The 22,226-nt window shown below is 36.7% G+C and overlaps 3 protein-coding genes across 7 annotated transcripts; 2 read left to right on the top strand and 1 right to left on the bottom strand.

Annotated features, from left to right (window-relative positions):
* Positions 1 to 572: 572 nt before the first annotated feature.
* Positions 573 to 5,720, bottom strand: LOC306843979 (cell division cycle-associated protein 4-like). Of its 4 annotated transcripts, XM_079375755.1 has the most exons (4): positions 5,613 to 5,714; positions 4,084 to 4,108; positions 3,522 to 3,608; positions 573 to 2,805 (listed from the first exon to the last, which is right to left on the bottom strand). In XM_079375755.1, exon 4 carries the CDS (start codon positions 2,796 to 2,798, stop codon positions 1,932 to 1,934), a length of 867 nt encoding a protein of 288 aa, XP_079231881.1. In that variant the 5' UTR covers positions 2,799 to 2,805; positions 3,522 to 3,608; positions 4,084 to 4,108; positions 5,613 to 5,714; the 3' UTR covers positions 573 to 1,931. The 4 variants fall into 4 exon arrangements, with proteins under 4 accessions (XP_079231881.1, XP_079231880.1, XP_079231879.1 ...); XM_079375754.1 differs by lacking the exon at positions 4,084 to 4,108 and having other exon boundaries at positions 5,613 to 5,720; XM_079375753.1 differs by having other exon boundaries at positions 3,522 to 4,108.
* A 1,299-nt stretch (positions 5,721 to 7,019) lies between these two features.
* LOC306843634 (uncharacterized protein) lies at positions 7,020 to 15,466 on the top strand. The gene is made up of 14 exons (XM_079375217.1): positions 7,020 to 7,283; positions 7,432 to 8,120; positions 9,341 to 9,436; positions 9,556 to 9,789; positions 9,917 to 10,076; positions 10,168 to 10,299; positions 10,488 to 10,583; positions 10,696 to 10,824; positions 10,930 to 11,031; positions 12,983 to 13,102; positions 13,242 to 13,337; positions 14,327 to 14,431; positions 14,685 to 14,774; positions 14,867 to 15,466. The coding sequence occupies exons 2-14, from the start codon at positions 7,548 to 7,550 to the stop codon at positions 14,890 to 14,892; spliced, it is 1,959 nt and encodes a 652-aa protein (XP_079231343.1). The 5' UTR covers positions 7,020 to 7,283; positions 7,432 to 7,547; the 3' UTR covers positions 14,893 to 15,466.
* Positions 15,467 to 15,634: 168 nt separating this feature from the next.
* LOC306843779 (E3 ubiquitin/ISG15 ligase TRIM25-like) lies at positions 15,635 to 20,963 on the top strand. Of its 2 annotated transcripts, XM_079375446.1 has the most exons (12): positions 15,635 to 16,496; positions 16,608 to 16,703; positions 16,823 to 17,056; positions 17,399 to 17,558; positions 17,640 to 17,774; positions 17,872 to 17,970; positions 18,186 to 18,305; positions 18,438 to 18,530; positions 18,853 to 18,969; positions 19,046 to 19,141; positions 19,756 to 19,863; positions 20,046 to 20,963. In XM_079375446.1, the coding sequence occupies exons 1-12, from the start codon at positions 15,924 to 15,926 to the stop codon at positions 20,129 to 20,131; spliced, it is 1,917 nt and encodes a 638-aa protein (XP_079231572.1). In that variant the 5' UTR covers positions 15,635 to 15,923; the 3' UTR covers positions 20,132 to 20,963. The 2 variants fall into 2 exon arrangements, with proteins under 2 accessions (XP_079231572.1, XP_079231573.1); XM_079375447.1 differs by lacking the exon at positions 17,872 to 17,970 and having other exon boundaries at positions 17,640 to 17,693.
* The last annotated feature ends 1,263 nt before the right edge of the window (positions 20,964 to 22,226 follow it).

The following is a 22,226-nucleotide window of genomic DNA, read 5'->3' as shown; positions in this document are numbered from 1 at the left end:
CAAACTGCACGTTTGTGGCATTTCATATCTTTTTTGCCAAGCATCCCGTGTCTATTTTAAGAAAACCAACAAGCATCTGAATACTACAGATGCTAGACTTACATTTACTGTAGAATTTTTCTAAACGATGCTTTGCAAAGCTGATTTTAGTGGAGTCTGATATAATAGAAAATAAAACCTCCTCACAACGAGGCATAATACAATATTTTCTGACATCTAATAATATCTGCGCGCAAGCGGAGGGATTTAAACATTGACGTTCATTTGAGTCACATCTGCTGACGTCACGTGTGTTAGATTTCGCTACGTGCAGAATGAAACCTTGACACGGATTTAAGAAGTGGAGGTCTTACTGTACGTTTGCTCTCTCTGGTAACATTTGAAGTTTTGTGCATGTTTCCCTGGCATTATTAATAATTAATTGGTTTTCTTGCTGTATCAATTCTTCACTAAAATGGAAACAATATAGCATGAGCATTTATAGAGATTGATGACCAAATTTGATGACAGCTGATTTCCTTGCATAGTTGATTGCAGGAGTAAAAAAAAACACACACACAATTTCATAAGTTGTACCTTTTATTAAAAAACGTTATAAAAAAAGCTACAATGCTCATATAAAATGTTTATACTCTATACTAGTTTAAGATCATACAATAAACAACATCCTCTTAGAATTTAAGTGTGAGACGATGTTGAAGAAAACCATTATCAAAATGTAATAACCTATAATTTGCACAAACATAGTTTATGCAAAAATTTAGACAAAACCAAATAATATATATATGTAACAACTGGGGGAAAATGTTGAGCAAAATAAATCCGTCTCTTGTTGACTGATTCTTTAGTATAAAAAAAGAATACTGTACTAAATGCATTTTAAACACTTCATACGTATAAAGTGTGTTATGACACTCAATGCATAGAACTAGACAAATGCCTTCTCGTTACAAGGGGTCTAGAGGACTAATAGACTGATATACTTAAGCCAATCACCAATATTAAAACAGTTAACTTATTTAAAATCAATACTTTAACCAGTAATTGGTGCAAAACAACTTAAAGCACTAATTCTGTGACCGATTTACTATGTGCAAAAGGATTTTGTGAATCAGGCCTATTAAGTCCTCTAGAGTTAAAAACCCACCCTGAGTTTGACCACAGCCAACACTCACCGTTTGCAGTAAATAAATTAAATAAATTAAGTCACAATATAAAATGGGTTGGCCCCATTATACTTCATTTGTTGATAAGACAAAATATAAGAACTTTGACATCTAACAACAAACAAAACCTACGGCTGAGCTGATTGACAGCCAACTGCAATCAAACCTTGAGAGGAAAAGAAAAAAATACTTTGTGCAAATGAGCACATAAATGTAAAACATGCATCATCGTATGTATACTTGGTGCCTTTTGTATATTGTAGTACTGAATTAAGTTCCTTCGATTTATGGATTTTGATAAACAGAAAACTTGAGTTGTTGCACATAAGAATCTAATCTCTTCAGTTAAAATCAATTTGTAGATCATGTACACAATGTACAGTAACATATTACAAGAAGACTCTATTGTAAAAAATATATAATTTATATACACATTTAGACAATCTTTTGTCTCCTTATGAAAATATCCCAAGCTTTACAACTTTTGTATACATCTTGTTCTGCTCTCTGTAGTGTCATGAGTATAACAAATAAATTAAATTAAAAAACAGCATGTCTGGACAGACAAATATAGAAAAAAATCATTAAAACATACAAAGGGTATGCAAATAAGATGACTATGGTCAGCTCATAAAGTCAAGGCCATCCTTCAAAAGACATCAACTCTTTTCCCTGAAAGGACTCCAGACTTTACTTGCTTTCCATAAGGAACAGAAAAGCCAGTAATATTAAGACAAGCGTGTAAGTCTCTGAATAAGGTCGAACCTAAGAACCCACAATGATTTCCATGATGTGATCCAGTTCATTGAGATCAGAACGACAGTTCGGGGTGGATACTATGGAAGGGGAACTGTGTGATGTTGCCAAGCTGTCAAGGAGGTCATAAGGACCCATCTTGGGTGCGCTCTGCATGCCGGTCAGCATGGTGTCCAGATCATAGTAGGAGGTGTCCACATCAGAGAACAGCTCCTCAAGAGCAGAGTCTGGACCCGGGGAACCGTTTTTTATTTCAAATGTTCCAAAAACTTGTCCAATGGTCTTTGGACTCTCTGTAGAAGCCCCATCCTCAGTGTCTATCTCCTCATCTTCTCCTGAACCAAGTCTAGAGACTTCAAGGGCCTCTTCATCACTCTCTACACCACTGAGCTCACTCTTCTCCCAGCACTGGCCCATACGCCCTGCCAGGCACACATTAGAGACAGGATCGCTAACTGAAACAGAGCACAGTGTCTCATCAGCTACCACCTCCTCTTCACAGCAACCTTCGTAGCTGATGACAGAAAAGAGTTTAGGTTCTGCATCCTGCTCTCGCGACCTGCAAAGGACCTCAGTGGCCACCAAGCGCTCAGAGGGACTCTGGCCTGGACCGCAGAACGCTTCAGTGACCATATGCCAGCTGCCATCGTGGGTCATCTCCTCCTGAATCTGCCTGACTGTGTTGGCAATGAGAACTGAGCGGCAGAGGTTGGGCTCCACAAGCATGTGGCATAACTGCAGCTTAATAAGGGACATGTCCAGCAGCGACTGCCGTTGCAAGCTGTACGAAGATGCCACCCTGGCACCTACCAGGCTTTCTTCGGATATCTCTTCATCACCATCGGAAAACTTACGCTTGGTGCCCTTGGAGAACATGTTTAGCCTACAGAAAAGAAAAAAGGCATAGCGGTGGTCAGTTCACATTCATCCAGTTCAGTTCAAAATCAAAGTCAATCCTGACCCTGTTTCTTAGATCTGTAAAAATTCTCTTTACATATATTTAAAATGATAAATTGTTGCGATATTGGAACTAGAATATAAAACCAATAGAAATGTTAATGACAAAGAATGAATTGAAGGAAAATCCTTCTATGAAAGTACATTTGAGTGCTTTCAGCCTAACAAAAACAACAAATTCAGTTAAATTATTCTTTTAGAACATTTAAACTATATAAAATGTGTGCCATGAATGTCTACGTATATATTTAAAAATAAAATGGATAATTAACTATGATGATTACTATGACATTTTAAATGCTATAATGGACCTTAGTAATAGTCTAATATGATTGACTATGGATCAAAAAATGCTTAAGTCTAATTGAAAATTATTTCAGCAGGAACAATAAACTCCTACGCTTCAGAACATCAGAATATTTTTGAGGCCAAAGATCACATCTTACATTCATAGTCAATCCACAACCACCTAAAGTATGCATAAATGCATTTTAAATGTAGATCTTTGCACATGACGGGAATTTGAAGATTATTAGTCTACTTTAACTCACACTATATCAAATGACTGATTTAGCTAATAAAATGTTGGAATTGTGCTTCAAGCCTTTGAATATAGATAAAAATGGAGGTGAAAGTAGATACCCCAAACAGAAAGTCTAATGTGGAGAGCCACAGTACTGAGACGAGGACTCCCTGTCTCCGTGGCCAGCCAACCAGGGTTACAGGAGCCTAAAAGTAACAAACATGCATCCAATATAGGAAAAACACATGACACCAACCAGCATGACAAAGCACATTATCTGTCATCACACTAGCTCTTGACCGACTGAGTGTTTGTGAGGGTGTATGCGACTGTGTGTGTATGTATGTTGGGAGGAGTAGGGAGGGGGCACAGGGACCTCTGATCGGCTACATATACTGGTGGGTAGGTGAAAGGTGGGGAAGACATAAGACGATATCTAAACAATGGTAATGAATTACATTTTACACATCAAACTCTATGCAAAACAAGCAAACCAACAAATCCATTGAGTGCAAGCACACAAAAAACCACCACATGTATTGCAAAGTCATTTCATGTTAAGAGGGATGACTTAACATAATGGAGATGATTTGCTTGACAGTTAACCAAGATCACACACAATAACTTTAAACCCATAACCACACTGTTAACCAGATATTAAGGGCATGGTGGTGTGCCTACCTGAAGCATGGGTGACATCCCAGCACTGTTGAAAAAGAGACCAGAGTGCAAGCTGACACACATCCGCTGCAACTAAAACTACAACCAACATTTCGTACACCAGCACTGCATTCAGTTAATAATAGAGTGCCGCAAGAAATTAGTCCTAAAACCGGGAAACGAGATTTTTGAACCTCGGGTGCCGTCATCCCGAAGTCAGTGGGTTTTTGATTAAACACCTGAAATAAAGTCTGTGGTTAACACAAGCTCAACATATTTCACGTTTTATTTTGCAACATAAAATCCCACTCATTTTTTTTTTAACTTGAAAAGCTCTAAATGGAACTTCAGAGGCATTAACGGTATTAAGGCGAATATCTACTTACAAGGCTACTTTTACAGCCTTGTTGTGTTTATACTTGCGCTCTTGAAAAATATTCTAACTTTCCAAATTGTTGCCTTTAAAGATGAAAAGATTTGGCAGAAACTCACTGGTGGTGACTGAAGTCCTGCGGCCGTGGTGTAGTTTGTTTATATAGATTTCTATTTCGGCAAAGTTGTTAATTTGTGATTATTATTAAAGATTATAATAATGAGCAAAACATATGAGAATCATAAACTTTCATTGTTCATATAGCTTATTTTTTGCAAGTACCCAGAAGTCTGTGCGGAAAATAGTTTTGGCTTTTTTTTTTCAAGGGAACAAGTATGATGCTAACTTCTAGATTGGCCTACAAAAATATGTCATTCCTGCAGCACTCTATATCAGAGATTTTTATGAGATCTCCATGTGCTCTTATAACAGTTTGATGAATTTGATGAAATTAGAATTCTACATTGCAAGTGGTGGCACAGAAATAATCAAAAGAAATGAATGAAGATGATGAAAAAAATCAGTAAACAAATCTTCCAGTAGCTGGAGTCTAAATAATCAAAGTTACAGAGAAGGGGTAATGGATAATTCATCCACAGTGAACGAATCATACAGGCTCCACCCAGACTCCACCACTTCCCCTCCCCCACCGCACTGACGTGGTCAAAAAGTGCGCTACTGGGTAAGTAACAAAATAAATAAAAACCAGTGAAATAAACACCCAAACTCTTCATTCGAAGGTTCGATGGACAATAATCCACTAGATAAATATAAAAAGGAGGTTACTCACAGACTCCCTGACATGCGAGACGGGGAAAAAAAGGTATAAACCTCTCTGTTGAGACGACAAAGATGGAAGCCATTTTGATTTTTCAAACGGGTCCGCTGGCTAGTCAACTTCGCCAACCCCAAACAGCATCTTCAACTGTTCCGAACGCTTACCGTGTCGAAAAATGCACGTGAGAGCGAAATATAATTTGGAAACACACACATGACATGTAAAGGCAAATAACAGGGGCGGCTAAACATGGACCGCACTATCACTTCCGCAAACATGCCGCTTTTCGAAATCGACCGCGCTGCGATTTAACCATCGCGGATCGAGATCATCTTAAGCGGAGCGACTACATAATACAGATAGTATTCAAATCGCACATGCCAGTACACTTAGACTTACCTCGTGTTATTAGTGTTCTTTGGTGGCGAGCGTCATAAGCGTCTGTCGGCCGGGTTTAACACTGAAGCTGCAGCTGCTTCGGCCTCCAGCACAGATTGCAGTGAGAGCAGACGCTGAGCAGCTGCAGCAGTGAAAGGGCCGAAGGGGGCGGACGCTTGCTTCTTGATCGACAGCAGGCCTTCGCAGGAACGGGGAGCCCCGAACAAAAGCGTCTGTGATTCTACCCTGGGCCCCAACTTCAACAATGCACATCTTGTTTTGGAGGCATCTTAAAAATCAAATGGACACGCACGAATTTATGATTTCTCTAAGTAGCTACACACGGAGTTATTTAGCGGTCCGATTTCTCAGCCGTTGCCCAAAGAAGAGTTTAATGGATTACATGCAGAAAATCATTCATATTTGAAAGATTCACATTTTATTCAAAGTGAGTTATACTGATGGCAGTGTCAGATATTAACGTTGTTATTAAGTGGCAGTGTTTGCGCCTGATTTTTATAGGTCATTTTTTACATTTATGACTGTTTTCTTTTTATGTCCTGTAACTAATAAGAGCACAGTATGTTAATTGTGTTAATTCAAACCTTGAAATTGTTTCTGTATGCTGGGGTTTACAGACATTTGAGAAGCAGTAGGTGATGTTGGAGGAGATACAAACTGTAAAACTATAAAAAAAAACTGTAAAAAAATAAAATTATTATTAAAATATTTTTTTGGTGTGTTTGTTTTTTAAAGAAAAACAACTGTAGGCATATTATTATGCGTTGGAAAAAAGATGGAGATTTTCTGACTTTATTTTGTCATTTATGTAAAATTTCAAGACAATCAGATTAGATTATATAATAATTTTTGATTCAGTCACTTTTACAGTTCAGTTACCAGGAGTGTAGTAAATTATTTTTTTTCAAATAAGCTTAAAAAGATTATAGTGTAAACAAATTGTGAATTTGAATTCTGGAAAAATAAAAAGATTCTAAGTTTTCTTAGGATGTGAGATGTTTCATTGCTATAATACTGTGGAGTTGGTATCCGATACCTCTGCCTTAAATGGGGTCAAGTCCTATCAGTTGGACTTTTTTCAGCAGTTTGGGGAATTTTTGTTTCTCTGACCCTAAACTGCGGTGTCCCCTGGGCTCCATTTTGCTGACAACAGGCAATAGTACAGGCCACTTAAATCAAATGACATTCACTTAAATTTCTCTTTTAGACCTACCTAGAAAACATTAAATCATGGTGGGAGAGAATTCATCTCCGGACTTAATGAGGCTGTCAGTGCATCTACACGCATTTGATTTAATCTGATTATTCGACACTAAAAATCTGTTATATACTTTGACAGAGGAAGAATGTTCATGGTCACATGAAACTGAATCAATATTCATTATACTCTGTTCAGTGCCTCCATCTAGTGGCTAAATTAAAAGACGGATACGCGCTCAGGTCTTCGTTTACTCATTATCCCCGAATTTTATTCTTTTTACTGCACTAGGAGTTTTCTTTCTTCATTTTTATGTGTGCACTTAAAACTGTACCTCAATATTTGATACACAATTACATTACGACGAGCATGTACTTTGAACAAACAATTAAAGCCAGAAAAAGATCAAAGGTCAAAATTCCGCAGACGCTTCCTGTCACCTCGTTATGACGCACGCAACGAATTGTCACCAGGTAAATACACATTTTTCTTCAGTTCTTCGCATAAAACTGTATTTATGTGTTGTTTCTATATTTCAGAATTATTATTAGCCTATTATTTTAGCTTTGAATCATAGTATTTGACCAATTATTTTCTTTCACTTTCACTCTCTCTTTTTAGATTACACAACGCATAACTTTTCTAACCAGAGCGGGTCCTTTGATAAACACCCTTTTGTGGAACGACAACATCAGGACAAATCTTTTTTTAGTTTCTTAACCAGTGTTGGCAGCAAAATGGCAGAGGCCATACTCGGAGATCACGACCAGTACAGCTGCTCAATATGTTTGGAGTTGTTGAGGGATCCCGTGACAATTCCGTGCGGACATAGTTACTGCATGAACTGTATCAATGAGTGCTGGAATACAAATGATCAGAAAGGGACCTATAAATGTCCACAATGCAGACAGACCTTCAATTCAAAGCCTCCACTCAACAGAAGTACAGTGCTTGCCGAAATAATGGAGAAACTGAGGAGCACAAAGCTGCCAGAGTCTGCTCAAAGTCTTGCTGGACCTGGAGAGATTGCGTGTGATTTCTGTTCTGGTGAGATGATCAAAGCTGTCAAGTCTTGTCTGGAGTGTCAAGCCTCTTACTGTGAAACACATGTACAGCACCACTATAATGTCCCTGCCCTGAAGAAACACAAGCTGGTGAAAGCTGCAGTCATTCCAGTATGCCCCAAACACAACAAGCTCCTTGAGGTTTACTGTCGAACGGACCAGAAATGTGTCTGCATGCACTGCTTATTGGATGACCACAAGGGCCATGACACAGTACCATCTACAATAGAGCGCAACGAGAAACAGGTGAAGATGTCTATCATTTTATTTTTTCTTTAATGACTGGTAAGGGCTGTCAGTAGTTTAAAACAGGGGTCACCAGACTTGGTCCTGGAGGGTCGGTGTCCTGCAGACTTTAGCTCCAACTTGCCTCAACAAGTTTGAGTAGGGTTGGAGCTAAACTCTGCAGGACACTGGCCCTCCAGGACCAAGTTTGGTGACCCCTGGTTTAAAATTTTTTATTGCAATTAATCACACCTTTTTTGCATTGAATCGCTATTAATCGCACTCGTTTCAAGAAAATAAGCATAGGCCAATAGTTTAGCACATTCATTTTGTCATCATTCGTTATATCCAGCAAAGTAAGCCATCAGATTGAAAGGTGATTCACACAAAAATGTATTTTCTGTAAGCTTTTTTCAAAGTAAATGTAGGTGTCTTTACAAAAAAGTACTCTTAAAGACATTAAAAGGACACCAAATTACCAAGTGATATAAGGAGGCCTGTAATTCATAAATTTATGCATACTAAAGCACACATGGACCATTACAGACATTCACAGTGTATAGTAGGCCATGCGTACAGTGCAACAGCAAAGTGCTGTTCACATTTTGGACAAGTCCAATTGCGATCCCGAACATAAAGATGTCAAAAAAATAAAAAAAAAACGTTACTGACTTGACCTGACCGTATATATCTAGTACATGGATCCATTCAGAATGACTAAACACAGCAACATACACATGATCAATCAAAATATAATCCTGAATGTGTGTGTGGAAACAACGTGAATGTAAAATGCGTTTGCGCATAAATACCATGTGTGTACAGAGCTCACATACATGGTTTGTTTGCACATCAATATTACAGACTTGTGTCCATCCTTACAATACAGCACCCGGTACGTCATCACAATCGTCCTTACCTTGATTACAGTCTTCATTCTGCAAAACTTTACTAGTGAGATGCTGGTCTGCTTTATCCAGCCTAGAAGTTTGTGTATCATTTGGCCATAGAGCGGTGGGATGTTTTGACATTCAGTTCAGTCTCTGTTTCACACGGAGTGTGAAATTATGTAATGTAACTATATTTTGAATCCTTACTGCATAAGTCGCTTTATTGCTTTATCGCATTGCATAATGCATTAACTTAGACAGCCCTACTCATAACATAAAGTAGTTACAAAATACATTTGACAAATGTTTTCAGTAAGATTTAACAGACTGTGACTTGTGATTTTCCCTTAGATAAAACTCACACACTCTCAAACAAAAGTCAAGCAGACAATCCAGGCAAAAGAAAAAGAGCTGCAGAAGATGAAAATGGACATCACGTCCCATTCAGTAAGTTCTGATGTAAAACAAATAGCTTTCACAGTTATACAGAATGACTTGGTTAATCACTGCCATGTTGGATCTTGTAATTGTAAACAACATTTTTGTTTTGCTTTGGTTCTCCTCAGGATTCTGCAAAGAAGGCAGTGGAGAACAGTAAGAAAGTCTTCAGTGAATTAGTCAAACTTATTGAGAAAAGAAGCAATGAGGTGATTGAAGAAATAAAAGCTCAAGAAAAGGCTGATCTGGATCAAGGCACAAAGCTACAAAAGAAGCTAGAGGGGGAAATTACTGAGCTGAAGAAGAAGGAAGGAGTTCAAGAGGATCTTATACAGACAGAAGACAACATCCAATTTCTTCAGGTACAAGCACTATAAGTAATACGATTATATATTAGAAGCAAGAATTATGAGACATAACATACTGTTCAAATATTGCCAGTTCTTCTGAAAGTTATATGACTTAGTCCTTATATATTTTCCCCCACAGAATTACGAGTCTGTGTCCTCTTCATCTGGATCTGACGAGTTGCAGAGTTTCTCATTTCAGCCATACTGCTCTTTTGAGGATGTAAGAAAACTTATATGTGAACTTACTGGGAGACTTGAGACTACTTGCACGCAGGAAATAAGCAAAACAATTAATAAAGGTAAAGTAACAATGATTACCATTTAATGACTTCTTTCATCTAATCTTATTTGTGAGTGATGAAATGGTTCAATGTAATCTCTTACTTTTAGTTTCAGATTTGTCCGCAAAGAGGCCTCCATTTGACATTGTAGTTGGAGACAGAGTCCGTGTGAAGCCATCTGTTGTTACTCCAATGCATAAATGGGGATCGGTTACTCACTCAAGTGTTGGTGTTGTGAAAAGTGAGAAAACTGACAGATATTGATTTGTATTGATATAAGGCATGACAATTCCTGTTATTTACCACAATAAGTGAAATTATACACACACAAATATATAAAACTGTAATCTCACTTAACGGTTACAGTACCACAGAGTGAGAAAATGTGATGGTTTACATTACTGATTTTTTTTGGTTATGCTTCTGCAGAAATTCAGGGTGATTTGTTGACTGTAGATTTCCCCGAACAAAGAAACTGGACTGGTGCAGTTTCAGAAATGGAGAATGTAACCGGTGCCAGTTCAGGTAATCTACCGTATTCATCAAACAAAAACATGCTAAAAATATTTAGAACATCTAACTGTTAGAATATTACACATTGCATCTGAGCAGTTTTTTTACATTTTACTTGTTTCAGATTTGTCAAACAAAAATGGTCCATGTGACATAAATGTTGGAGACAGAGTTAGAGTGAAGCCTTCCATTACCACCCCAAAACATAACTGGGGTAGAAACGTCACTCATAAGAGCGTGGGTGTGGTGAAAGGCAAGATCTGATTTTTTTTCCCCACACATACTACAAGTAACTTGTTATCAAGCAATTTCTCACTAAAGTATACGTGTTACAATATGAACTTGTTTTTTTTTTTAGACATTAAAGATGATGACAGTGTGGTTGTTGACTTCCCTGGACATGCCGACTGGAAAGGGATTCTCTCTGAAATGGAGCTAGTAACTAATGATGATGAGATTGGTAAATAAATGTTTTACCATTTAAGTAAATATTTTAAGCTTCAGCAGAAACGCTCTTAAAAATAAAGGTTCCAAAATATTCTGCAGTGAAGATTCCATGAATATTAACTGTTCTTCATGGAACCATCAATGCCAACTTTTATTTTTAAGTGTGAATATGACTTAAAGCAGTACATACAGTGCCCTCCAAGTATTGGAACAGTAAAGACAAAATTGCTCTGTTGGCTGTGGAGTCAAGACATTTACAAATATGATTAAAAGATGAATATGAGACAAAACTACAGAATGTCACATTTTATTATTGGGTGATTCAACACATAGATGTTTTACCAGCTAAGAAGATCGGCACTTTTAGAGTTTAATCCCTCTATCTGACGTGAGCATAAGTATTTGAACAGTTGCCTCACAGGTCTTTCTAAGTGATCAGCTGTGTCCTGTTGCATAAATTCTTCAGATATTAAAAGCAGGGAATGTGTCGTATCAGTTATATCCATTACTTCTGCATTCTGAATCTTGCATTCGATGATGACACACACAAACCAGGATGAAGATGAGGGAGCTGACTTTGAGAGAAAAGCAAGCAATTTGGATGCTAAAAGAAAAGAGGAAGTCAATTAGAGCTATAGCAAAAATAAAGGGCATGGAGAAATCAAGAGTTTGGAAACCACCAGCAACCAACAACTACCTGATCGGCTGAGAAAACAACAGTAGTTGATGACAGACAAATCATAAAAACTGTGAAAATGAACCATAAAAGACGTGTCTGTAAAATCACCAACAACTTCCAGAAAGCTGGGGTGATGCTCTGACAATCTACTGTCCTCAGGAGACTTTGACACAGAATTACAGATGTTACACAGCAAGATGCAAACCTCTGACCAGCACCAAAAATAGAAAGGCAAGATTAGAGTTTGCAAAAAAGCACAAAGGTGAGCCAGAAGAGTTTTGGAACTGTATTTATGGGCCGTTGAAACAAAGATGAACCTTTATCTAAGTGATGGGAAAGCAAAAAGGTGGAGAAAAAAAAGGGAACTGCAAATGATCCCAAGCATACAGCCTCATCTGTAAAGCATGGTGGAGGTGGTATCATGGCATGGGCATGCATGACTGTCTCTGGAACAGGCCCTCTCAAATTTACTGATGACTTAATGTATGATGACAGTAGCAGAATGAATTTGGAAGGGTACAAAACCATCTTGCCAACGGTTACCATTATTCAAGAAAATGCCACCAGATTCATTGGGAAGTTCTTCATATTGCATCAGGACAATGACCCAAAACACCCTGCCAGTTCAGTCAAGGAATTTATAAGGGCAAAGAAATGGAAAGTCTTAGATTGCCCAAGTCAATCTCCAGATTTAAATCCGATTGAACATGAATTTCACCAGCTGAAGAGGAGAGTAAAGGCAGAAACTCCCCAAAACAAACAACAATTGGAATTGGCTGCATTAAAGGCTGGGAAAAGTATTTCAAAGGATGAGACCAAGAGTCTGGTGATGTCTATGGGTCACAGACTCACTGCTGTGATTGTGTGCAAGGGATCTGCAACTAAATAATAGCTTTTAATCTTTTATATCTGTCTTATGTTCAACTATCCCAATATTTATGCTCACATCAATGAGTGGGATGAACTCTAAAAGTGCTGTTCTTATTATTTGGTAAAACATATGTGTTGAAACGGCTAATAATAAAATGTGACATTCTGTAGTTTTGTCTCATATTCATCTTTTAATCATATTTGCAAATGTCTCGACTCCACAGCCAACATAGCAATTTTGTCTTTACTGTTCCAATACTTATGGAGGGCACTGTATCTATACTTTAACAAAACAGTTATCTGTCTGTTGAATGAGGCACAAAGTGTTTAAAACAACTACACTTGATCCATGATAAAATAATCTATAAGAGTCTTTCATCAAACACTCATCTTGGACCTCCATGTGATATTTCAGGACCTTCAAGTCTGGACTGCATTATTAAGATTGGAGACAAAGTTCATGTGAAGCCGTCTGTTGTTACTCCTACCCACAAATGGGGAGCAGTCACTCACAAAAGCATTGGTGTTGTTAAAAGTAGGAGCACTAAATTTAATAACTTCTATTAGTCATACAAATTATGAAAGTTGAAAGAAAATTATTATTGTCTCCCTGAATGTAATAGAAATAGCAGCATACTTTACATTAATGATTTGTTGTTTTTTTGCGTTTGCAGAAGTTCAGGGTGACTCTTTGACTGTCGATTTCCCTGAGCAAAAAAACTGGACTGGTATAGTTTCAGAAATGGAGATTGTGGCCAGCGCTGTTTTAGGTAATTTTTACTGTATTTTAAGACATGGCCATTTAAATAATTGCAGACAGTTTCTTAGCTGCAGCTTAAATGTTGTGTTGTGCACTTAAGTAAAATATTACAGTAAGCATTTTCGCATTTGTTTCAAATTTGTCAACAATAAATGCTTCAGTAGACATTAAGGTTGGAGACGAAGTCACAGTGAAACCTTCAATTAGCACCCCAAAACCTAACTGGGGTGCTGATGTCACACACAAGAGTGTGGGTGTGGTAAAAGGCAAGATTAGTTTTTCCTCAAATAAATGATCTGTTATCACAAGCAATCCGCACTCAAGTACAAGCCTTAAAATATGAACTTGTTCTCTATTTAGACATTAAATATGATGACAGTCAGATTGTTGATTTACTTGAACATGCAAATTGGAAGGGAATTCTCTCTGAAATGGAACTAGTAACCAATAATGACGAGTTTGGTAATTATTTTCAGTATTACAGTATTTCCATGACATTTAAGTAGCAGCTATTCAGCAGAACTCTTCTTTCAGACGTTCGTGACGCTCCTTGCATTTCAGGATCTTCTAGTCTGGACTCCAATATTAAGATTGGTGACCAAGTTCGCGTGAAGCCATCTGTTGTTACACCAACGCACAAATGGGGAGCAGTCACTCACAATAGCATTGGTGTTGTTCAAAGTGAGAGCAGTAACTGACATAGATTTCATTACTAATATTAGGCATCCTATCTTCATGCATTGTGCTTTTTACCAGAATAAATGAAACGATGCAAGATTTTTTGTAGGCTCAGTGTGTGCCACAGAAATTCAGGATGAGTCTTTGATTGTGGATTTTCCTGAGCATAAAAAATGGACTGGTTTAGTTTCAGAAATGGAGATTGTTACCAGTGCTGATTTAGGTCATTTCCCCATGCATTTTTTTTATCTGTTTGTACTTTGTAAGTGAACATGCTTTCTGTATCTTAATTTTCATATTTGTTAACAAAAAATTTTTCAGTCGACATTAAGGTTGGAGACCGAGTCAGAGTGAAATCTTCCATAATTACTCCAAAACATAACTGGGGTGGACATATCACACACAAGAGTGTTGGTGTTGTAAAAGGCAAGATTTGTGTATTTTTTCTCAAAGAAGAGGCTTGAGGAGACATGAGATTGGAATAATTAAGATTTGTTTGTAATAAAAGCTACATTTATTTGATCAAAAATACAGTAATATTGTGAAATATTTTTACAATTTAAAATAACTTTTCTATGTGAATATACAGTATTTTATTGCACACAGTATATGTACATTTAGTATACATAGAGTTGCTATTGGAAATTATTTTAAGTGGTTGTCCTTCTCATCTGTCTAGATATCAAATCTGAGGATGTGATTGTGGATTTTACGAATCACAAAAGCTGGAAAGGCATTCTCTCCGAGATGGAGTTGGTAAACCACACAGGTCAGTTACTTAAAGATGTTTTTTTTCCTGAATTAGTTTTTGTTTGCCACCAACATGCAATCAAAATCTTAAGCCTTTCTGTTTTCCTACAGACGCTGACATTTCAGGATCCTCCTAGATTGCGAGGATGTGACTGTGGACATTTCTGCTTACCTTTTGCTTTTGTGAATGAATTTTTATCACTGAAACTTGTCTATGTATTTATTTGTAAGTTCGTAGTCATGTGAACATGAAAAATGCCTTACACTTATGGATTCAGCCTGACGGTTTTCATACTGGTCTCCTTCACAGTACAGGAGAGTTATTTTATTAGACAGAAGCTTACATAAAAGGTTCATTAATTCAGGTGTTTCAACTTCATTTGCAATAGCAACATTTAGTTTGACTCATGTATGATTGCATTTTGTAACTCATTTGCTAGCAAGGGTGTTGCAATTAGAAGGAATGTTTCTATACTATAGACATTGATTTTTTTATTAACTGAAATCTATTTTAGCTCTGGGAATGAGCGCATACTCCAAATTACGTTTCAGTCTCGCTTTAATAAAAAAATCTAAAATAATTCATTCTCAATTTAATAGTAATAAATTGCAAATATCCTGTCAAAATACAATACACACAAATACACATTTTGTTGTTAAAGTAGTCATTTTTGTCTTTTGATTTAATTAAACTGCTTGTTTTGTATATTTCTTCCTAGCTGAGGTTGTCAATTAAGGAATCATGACAAGCTAATTCTTATTACAGATAAATTAGTTGTGTTGACCACACAGTTTAGTTTGTATGCCCTGCTGATTTTCATGTTTGACAAAACTACATTTCCCACCACCCTTTGTGGCTGCAAGACAAAAATGCTTCCTGTTTCTGCCAGGAAGAGTATCCTAGGTGTCGCCATCTAATGTTGATACTGAAAACCCCTAAAGATCATAATTCAAAGATCTACGACCATTACTTACAGCACAACGGTCTCTGTTATGAGGAGAATACAGAACACGTTATTTTTTACTTTTCCCAAATCGCACGAGCTCCTATATATTTAGCTCTGTATTTGTACAAGTATTACGATTCCTTGCTTTCACTTTCATTCTCGCGCTTCCACATTCGCTTGCGTCTATGGTTCTCTTCTAACACAAGTAGGTTTTAGCAGACATGGCAGAGGCTATACTCGGAGATCACGACCAGTACAGCTGCTCAATATGTTTGGAGTTGTTGAGGGATCCCGTGACAATTCCGTGCGGACATAGTTACTGCATGAGCTGTATCAATGAGTGCTGGAATACAAATGATCAGAAAGGGACCTATAAATGTCCACAATGCAGACAGACCTTCAATTCAAAGCCTCCACTCAACAGAAGTACAGTGCTTGCCGAAATAATGGAGAAACTGAGGAGCACAAAGCTGCCAGAGTCTGCTCAAAGTCTTGTTGGACCTGGAGAGATTGCGTGTGATTTCTGTTCTGGAGAGATGATCAAAGCTGTCAAGTCTTGTCTGGAGTGTCAAGCCTCTTACTGTGAAACACATGTACAGCACCACTATAATGTTCCTGCCCTGAAGAAACACAAGCTGGTGAAAGCTGCAGTCATTCCAGTATGCCCCAAACACAACAAGCTCCTTGAGGTTTACTGTCGAACGGACCAGAAATGTGTCTGCATGCACTGCTTATTGGATGACCACAAGGGCCATGACACAGTACCATCTACAATAGAGCTCAACGAGAAACAGGTGAAGATGTCCATCGTTTTTTTTTCTTTGACCCTTAACCAAATTACAAAATGCTATTGACAATTTTTTTCAGTAAGATTTAACAGACTGTGACTTGTGATTTTCCCTTAGATAAAACTCACACACTCTCAGACAAAAGTCAAGCAGACAATCCAGGCAAAAGAAAAAGAGCTGCAGAAGATGAAAATGGACATCACGTCCCATTCAGTAAGTTCTGATGTAAAACAAATAGCTTTCACAGTTATACAGAATGACTTGGTTAATCACTGCCATGTTGGATCTTGTAATTGTAAACAACATTTTTGTTTTGCTTTGGTTCTCCTCAGGATTCTGCAAAGAAGGCAGTGGAGAACAGTAAGAAAGTCTTCAGTGAATTAGTCAAACTTATTGAGAAAAGAAGCAATGAGGTGATTGAAAAGATAGAAGCTCAGGAAAAGGCTGATCTGGATCAAGGCACAAAGCTACAAAAGAAGCTAGAGGGGGAAATTACTGAGCTGAAGAAGAGGGAAGGAGTTCTAGAGGATCTTATACAGACAGAAGACAACATCCAATTTCTTCAGGTACACTGCTTTAAGCAAAAGTTTTATGACTGCTTATCAAGAGTTATATATTATTACACACTTTCTGAAGTACTTTGACTCTGATTAGTCTATGGTAGCATTCATTGGTGAGATATTTCCTAATATTTGCTGTCGATTATGGCAATGCTGTATATCAGTCCGCTTATCTGAAACAGATGTTACTTTCATGTCTCTCGTATCACACTATGGACCCGCTTTCTCTATTTTCCACTCAAACACAACTGCCATCTTTTGTCTCAGTTATCAATAGTAATGAAAATGACCTTGGAATACTTCATTATTATTATTACTGTAATATTAATGTTGAATATTTTTCTGCAGAATTCTGAGACTCTGTCCTCTTCTTCTGGGTCCGATGGCTTCCACAGTCATTCTTTTAAGCCTTGCTGCTGTTATCCGGATGTAAACAAACTGGTCTGTGAACTTAAAGTGCAACTCGAGAATATTTTCAACCAGAAAATAAGTGAAACTGTTCAAAAAGGTAAAACTACTATGAGTTACTTTCACTGGTTGTATTTGATTGTATCTCTGAGTGATGAAATAAACTTAAATGTTTTACCAGTTTCAGATCTGGTCATAAAGAACCATCCAGTCTGCATTAAGGTTGGAGACCGAGGTAGAGTGAAACCTTCTATTAAAACCCCAAAATATGGTTGGGGTGTAGGTGTCACACATAAGAGAGTGGGTGTGGTAAAAGGCAAGACATGTAGTATTCTCATAAACATAAATGATACATTATGTTGCAAAGCATCACAAATGAGCATGTGCAACACACTCACATGTTCTTCTTTCAGATATTAAAAGTGATCAGAGTTTGGTCATTGACTTTCCTGAATGTACAAGCTGGAAAGGATTTGTTTTGGAAATGGAGCCAGTAACTGATGATGAGTGTGGTAAATACACAGAACAGGAATAGAATGTTTTCGCATCTAATTAGTAGCTACCCAGCAATAATCGAATAAGGAGAGCATTTCTGCTACAGAAATGTGACATTTACATACTTGAGGATACTATATTGTTTTAAGCCAGCTGTTTATCTACAAAGTGAGACATTTGAGACTGCCACATCAGTAAATCATAAGATTCCGTACTATTCACTGTATTTCAGGATCTTCAACTCTCAACTGTAATATTAAAATAGGAGACAAGGTCTGTGTGAAGCCGCCTGTTGAAACTCCAAAATATCTGTGGGGTTCAGTCAGCCACAAAAGCATTGGCAGTGTCATAAGTAAGGACATCATCTACTGTCATTAATCTGACAGACTGACACAGTTATTGTTGAAAACCTTCAGCTATTATTTACAATCAATCATATACAGTATTTGGCTTTTTAAAATAATAAATGTTTTCTTCTCTCTAGATGTGCAGAGAGAAACTGTGACAGTAGATTTCCCTGAGCAGGAAGGCTGGATTGGTGAAGTTTCAGAAATGGATCTTGTCGGTGCTGATTTAGGTATTATTAACAGAACAATTAAATCAATAGTAAAATTTATATAACACGTATATTTTTAGATGCCTGTATATGTTGATTTGTTATATAGAATTTAAATACTTTAACCACTCAGTGTGTGTCATTCCACACAGTTAAGTACATGGTTTTATTAAGAAAACCCATGCACTGGTATTTATATATACAGTATACGAGCAAATATTTCCTTTTTCTAATATTTATTTATTTTGTTAAGTTTTATAAGCATTTTTCACACTTGAATATTTTAATCTAGTTGTAATGTAATAGCCTAACTCTATGCCTAACTAGTAACACTACTTCTTAGGGTCTCCCAGTCATGCCTGCTTCAAGATAGGAAACAGAGTCAGTGTGAAGTCTTCAGTGAAAGATCCAAAACATGGATGGGGATCAGTCACTCAGAACAGCATCGGTGTCATTAAAAGTAAATACACTCCGCATATGTCCCTGATTTGACTAAATTCTAATGGGGTTATTAATGACTTTCTGATTTTCGGCAGGAATTCAGGGCGAGTCTTTGACTGTGGATTTCCCTGAGCAAACAGATTGGACTGGTTTCGCTTCAGAAATGGAACTCATAAACAGTGATGTTTCAGGTAATCTGAAGGATATTAGGACATTATTAAACAAATACCTGTAAAAAAAAACAAATGCCATCAAAGCAGAAGGATAGCATATTATTATATGTTTATTTCAGACAAAATTAGCCAGTTAACCCTTTAAACGTATCGCTTCATATGTAATGCCGTAGTTAAGGGTTAATTCATTATCAACCTGCTATGGTTAACTGACTCTGTTGCTGTGATGTTTATTGTCTCTATACAAGCCATTGGATTTATTCTAGTGCTATTTTAGTATCATAAACATACCATTAGAGTTTTTATTAATATTTTGAAAGAGTTTTTTTCTGGTTTGCATTTCATTTTAGTTAATGTTTTAGTAATTTTGTCGTTGTTTGTGTTTTCTTTATAGGTTTTATTGTTTTGATTTTAGTTTTAGTTACTTTAGTTGTTCAGCTAAATTAGGAATGTTGCCTTGGCAATTGTATGAATTATATGAAACTTCATTTAAGTTAATGTATATTTAATTTCATGTTACTAACATTTTTTATGGATTTCATTTCTGTTTTCATTTTAGTTTAATGTAAAAACCCTGAGCCATTCCTCCATGTCTTTTAAATTGACATTGCAAATATTCCTTTATAATTCAGAAGTGCTCATTTTAAGGCCTGGAGTGAGGGTCCGTGTTAATCCCACCATCAGCACTCCAACACACGACTGGGGAAGTGTCACCAAGCACAGCATTGGAGTGGTTGTAGGCAAGTGTTATTAACCTGTTAGAATCAGCTAAAGAATTACAGTATTTAAGTCACAGCTAGCATTTCCTATGTTTCGTAAGAGTCAGTGGCACTTTTTGGAATATAGACAATAGATAATCACCAAATACAGAAATGTCAAAGGATATCGGTAACAATGTCTTTCTTCGCAATATCTTTAACAGCTATAGATGGAACCAAAGTGACTGTGAACTTCCCTGAGCAGTCTAACTGGACTGGCATCGTCTCAGAGATGGACGTTGTACCTTAATGATGATACGAAGCATCCAGGAGCTGTTCACTACATTTACACTGTGCAAGGGTTTAAATAAATGTTTAGGGGTAACGAGGTTGCGCTTAACATCAGGGTTTAATGCACAGATTAATAATGCCCACTGGGACCCACGATGACCTGACCCTTACGGTCTCAAAGAACCTATTTTAACTGTGAAACAGTTATTACATAAACATTTTTAATTCACATTGCATGAAAAAGTTATATTGACATAATATATGCTAATATGTATGCTTTTATGTTTTTTTTTGTTAATTATTTTAGAAATTTCATGCTTCTTCAACTGTCCGTTCATGTTGCATTCCCCTTTCTGCTACACTTAAATAGGGGTTCATAACAATGTGCTTTTGTAAAGCCATTCCTGTATGTTTTAAAGATATAAAAACTCTTGTCCTGTTTGTCACCTCTGTTCTAGGTTTTGTTTCGGTTCATTCTTCTATTTTGTAAATTGTCACAGGGTGTGTCACAGTCAGCTCCCTAGCATGTGAATCAGTATATTGTGTACATGAATCCGGTCACTGAGAAGGACCCTGGCTCGCTACACCTTGGGACAGTGATTACTCAATTTCCAGCAACATGACTACAACTATGTAGCCTATAACGTTGTAAAACATCACTGCTGTTATTAATCAACATCAAGCAGGACCTATATCTTCTTGATATTATTTCTATGCTCTTTAAACACATTGTTCCGTTACGTATCCTTTAGCTGAATATTAATTATAAATTGTAAACTAGATGTGTTCAATAATGTCTAGCAATGTGTTTATGCTGATATATAATAAAAAGTTTGTCTTTTAAAATCTTCTATTGTGCATCGTTACATTTCGTTACAAATGGTTGCTTTTAACCCAGCATTTTTTAGTGTATTAAGTTCCATATTGACTACAAAGTATTGCTACTTGCTTACAAGGCCCATTTGTTTTTCTGCTTCTACATCAGGATACCCAAGGCAATTAGAGAATATGGAAGCTCCAGTCTAGCATCTGAGAAGAGATTATGCAAACCTCTGCAAGGACCTTAGATTTTCCTTACATAATCAGATTACTTTTTTGAAGTAACTAGCAAAGTAATGTATTACTTTTAAATGAACAAGAAAATATCTGAGTTACTTTTTCAAATACATAACGCAAGTTACTGTGTTTTCCTATTGATTTACTGACACCTTTCCTGTCCCCATATTGAGAGAAATTGGGAGTAAGTACAGAGGCATTTTCTTCAGCCTGAGGCTTATTAATTTCATTCTTGGTGTGAAAAGGGCCTTTACGGTCACCAAAAATATAACTTGATTTTTCTGTTATTAAAAATACATAAGCAAGCCCAGCCCAGGTGACAAAAAGTAATGCAAAAGTAACAATGCATTACTTTCCATAAAAAGTAACACAATTAGTTATTTTTTTTATGAAGTAACGCAATATTGTAATGCATTACTTTTAAAAGTAACTTTCCCCAACACTGATCATTGCTTTAATCGAGTTTCATTACTCCTGCATAAATAAATGCATGATTTTGTTTCAATATTTTTATTAAACAGATTCTAAAATGACAATATATGCATGCCATACATGATAAACAACACAACCTGTAATTTTCTTTTTTATAAATGCATGATTTGTAGCATCCTAGAACTGTACATTTCTGCCATATGGACATTACATTAACAGTCACCTCTGATAACAGATTACTCTAAATTGAAATTGAAACATTTTCTGCATAGCTGCTTTGAAATGTGTATTGTGAATGCACTAAATAAACATGAATTGATTTCTGAAAGATCATGTGACACTGAAGACTGTATTATGAAAAATGCTGCTTTGCATAACATAATTTTTTTTACTGTATTTTTGATCAAATAAATGCAGACATGAGCATAAGAAACTAAAACTAAAACAAAAAAATTCTACATTATTCTAAGCATTTGACCATTGTTGTTTATATTTTCTGAAACAGAAAAATACACAGAGAACTCTCTTTTTGTGCACTACTTGTGTTCTGAGTCTGTCAGCTCTACATGGATTCAGCTGCACAAAGTGAAGTGAAAAGGGGATGACTCATTGTAAAAGACAATACC

This window comes from Barbus barbus (assembly GCF_936440315.1).
Source record: "Barbus barbus genome assembly, chromosome: 24".
Taxonomy (NCBI): Eukaryota; Metazoa; Chordata; class Actinopteri; order Cypriniformes; family Cyprinidae; genus Barbus; species Barbus barbus.
This window is presented reverse-complemented; position numbering and strand designations above follow the sequence as displayed.

Coding starts and splice junctions, on each gene's coding strand:
- LOC306843634 (XM_079375217.1), top strand. CDS start 7,548: ATGGCAGAGGCCATACTCGGAGATCACGACCAGTACAGCTGCTCAATA. Junction 9,437..9,555: donor TGGACATCACGTCCCATTCA/GTAAGTTCTGAT, acceptor GGTTCTCCTCAG/GATTCTGCAAAGAAGGCAGT. Junction 10,825..10,929: donor GAGCGTGGGTGTGGTGAAAG/GCAAGATCTGAT, acceptor TTTTTTTTTTAG/ACATTAAAGATGATGACAGT.
- LOC306843779 (XM_079375446.1), top strand. CDS start 15,924: ATGGCAGAGGCTATACTCGGAGATCACGACCAGTACAGCTGCTCAATA. Junction 17,775..17,871: donor GAGAGTGGGTGTGGTAAAAG/GCAAGACATGTA, acceptor TTCTTCTTTCAG/ATATTAAAAGTGATCAGAGT. Junction 18,531..18,852: donor TCTTGTCGGTGCTGATTTAG/GTATTATTAACA, acceptor ACTACTTCTTAG/GGTCTCCCAGTCATGCCTGC.
- LOC306843979 (XM_079375754.1), bottom strand. CDS start 2,798: ATGTTCTCCAAGGGCACCAAGCGTAAGTTTTCCGATGGTGATGAAGAG.